Source organism: Arachis duranensis, chromosome 2 (genome assembly GCF_000817695.3).
Source record: "Arachis duranensis cultivar V14167 chromosome 2, aradu.V14167.gnm2.J7QH, whole genome shotgun sequence".
Lineage (NCBI taxonomy): Eukaryota > Viridiplantae > Streptophyta > Magnoliopsida > Fabales > Fabaceae > Arachis > Arachis duranensis.
Window position 1 is genome coordinate 88,622,584 of NC_029773.3, and position 2,738 is coordinate 88,625,321.

General features: G+C 36.2%; 1 protein-coding gene across 1 annotated transcript; it reads left to right on the plus strand.

The window, feature by feature from the left end:
- Window positions 1-650: 650 nt before the first annotated feature.
- LOC107475843 (probable aspartic proteinase GIP1) lies at window positions 651-2,326 on the plus strand. Its single transcript, XM_016095520.3, has one exon. The coding sequence runs from the start codon at window positions 697-699 to the stop codon at window positions 2,092-2,094; it is 1,398 nt and encodes a 465-aa protein (XP_015951006.1). The 5' UTR covers window positions 651-696; the 3' UTR covers window positions 2,095-2,326.
- Window positions 2,327-2,738: the final 412 nt, after the last annotated feature.

Genomic DNA, 2,738 nt, shown 5'->3' on the forward strand with positions numbered 1-2,738 from the left:
AAAAAAAGATATTTTAAACGTTTTTATCTAAGTAGCTCCTATTAAAAAAATATAAAAACAACTTTTTTGAGTTTTTCTTTTAATTATGTTTATTCTATATAGTATGTAATTTCTGATTGTGTAACTAAATGCCTAGCTTTATTTAAACCTAGGAATTCTAGATGCGCCATCTTCCAATCTAATTGATTATTACCATAGTCGACAAATTGCAATGATCCACGAAAATACTGCAGCATGTATTTACGTTTAGTTTTCATATATAATCCACATGCAACAAAAACAATTAACAACATGAAATTAGCAAATTATTCTAGACAAATAAATAATAGTCCCATTAGTACTTGATTTTTGTTTATTAGAACATTATCATTTACCACTACAAATTATACTTTGCTGATTAAGAAAGCAACAATCATTCACAGATCCAAGAATCAAACAGCTGACTGGTCAATAATAAATACAAGCGCGTTGACCATATAATATATAATACCGAAATAAATCAGATACTTACAGGGTTAACATGCTATGATATTAGTATATATGCATATTGCTATAAATTATTAGTATGTCACGTGAAAGCGCGTTTTCTCTATGGTTTGTGTCCATAAATAGGTAGCAAGCATAGTAACCCAAATCGTGTGTCATCATCATCAATAATTTCTATATCCACATGCTACCTTAACTTTCCGATCCAAAATGCACTCTCCACTTCAATTTATGATAACATTCAGCTACTTTCTCATCTTCTTCGCACTTCTTTCATCCAATCTAACCCAACAAACAACTCTGATCTCACCGGTTTCAAAGGACAAACACAGAAACCTCTTCACTCTCTCTGTCTACCTCAAAACCCCACTTCGCCCCACAAAGCTCCTCCTTGACCTCTCCTTCTTGTTCCCATGGACAGTTTGCGCCGACGCCGCCTCCTACAACTCCTCCTCCGACCACTATATCGAGTGCGACGAAACCTTTTGCGATTACCTCGGCTTTGGAAAACCTAGCCTCTTGTGCGAAGATTGCTACTATTCCAACCTAACCACCTCTCACTCTCAATGTCCATCACCGTCCACTATGATTTGTGCTAGCTGGCCTGCAAATCCAATTACCAATGTCGTCGATGCAGGTTATGTACTCGTTGACACGTTAGCACTTCCCACTCTCAACCAGTCAACTCACCATGGTCAACTCATTTCTCTCTCTAATTATACCTTCTCTTGCGCTCCCTCATATTTCGTCAAAGGCTTACCAACGGGTGTGACCGGTTTAGCTGCATTAGGCCGGTCCAAACTCTCGGTCCAATCCCAATTCGGTTCAGCTTTGACCACTTCCCATTCTCTTGCAATTTGTTTTCCCGGTTCAACCGAATCAACCGGGGTTGCTTTCTTCGGAACCCACGGTCCGTATTTCGTGTTTTCTAAATCCAATAAAATTGATCTTTCGAAAAACCTTACTTACACTCCTCTCATTCACAACCCAATTGGAATAACAGATGATTTTCCCATTTCTCCACCTCACAATGAGTATTACATTGGTTTGACTTCTATTCGAGTCAACGGTCAACATGTTCCCATCAATGCTTCTTTGTTGACTATTAACGAAGAATACGGCATTGGTGGAACTAAGATTACCACTCGTATTCCATACACTCTTCTAGAACCTTCTATTTACAAGGCATTCACGGAGTTATTTATAAAAGAAGCTAGTTCATCTAGGTTTAACCTTACTGTTACCAATCCTGTGAAGCCATTTAAGGTGTGTTACTCAGCAAAAGGGTTAATGGTGACAAAGAAGGGTCCCAAAGTGCCCATCATTGATTTTGTGCTTGATAGGGAGAATGTGGTTTGGAGAATCATGGGGGCAAATTCAATGGTTAGGGTTAAGAATAAGAAGGTTGACTTGTGGTGTTTAGGGTTTATGGATGGTGGGGTGAAGGAGAAAACTTCAATTGTGATGGGAGGGAAACAACTTGAAGAGAATCTTGTGCAATTTGATGTTGAGTCTAATAGATTAGGGTTCTTCTCTTTACTCACATCTCATCACTCACTTTCATGTGCTGATTTTAAGGTCACTGATTTTGCCAAGCACATCAAATAACGTGATAGTTACAATCATGTTCTTCATCAGGTGCTAATTACATTTTTTTATATTTGTTTTGCTTTTTTCTTTTGTTAAAATAAGGAGACATTGAAGTTGTCGGTGCTCTTTTATAATGTTCACTAAAGAAATGGGTCTAGCTAGGTATATATATATGCACTAAATTTCTTGGTGTATTTTTGAAAGTGTAATTAATATCAAGGTATGGCTGAAATGTAATGTTGTTTAATTAGTTTTCAACTTAAAATTTAATCATAGTAAATAAGAGAGGGCAATGGAATGAGAAACAAGATTTAAACATGAAAAAGTATTAGAGACCAACTCATAATCTGCCACGTGGTAACAATAATAATTAATAATTCTTTTTTAATAAAATGATATGATAATGAGCAATACTAATTACAAATTTGAAAAATAAGAATAACCTAAAATAACAACTCCATATTCATATAGCGAGAATTTCGTGAAGAGAAAGTCTAGGAGGACAGTAATTTTGTTAAAATTTGGCCAGCATTTAACCATCAAAAGTAAAATGAGTAATCCTGCACCATTAAATGTAATCTCCCACCGTTAAACACACTTATGATGGCTAATTGATGGCTATATATTACAATTTCTGCTGGCCCTCTAGCACTCCTCTTTGG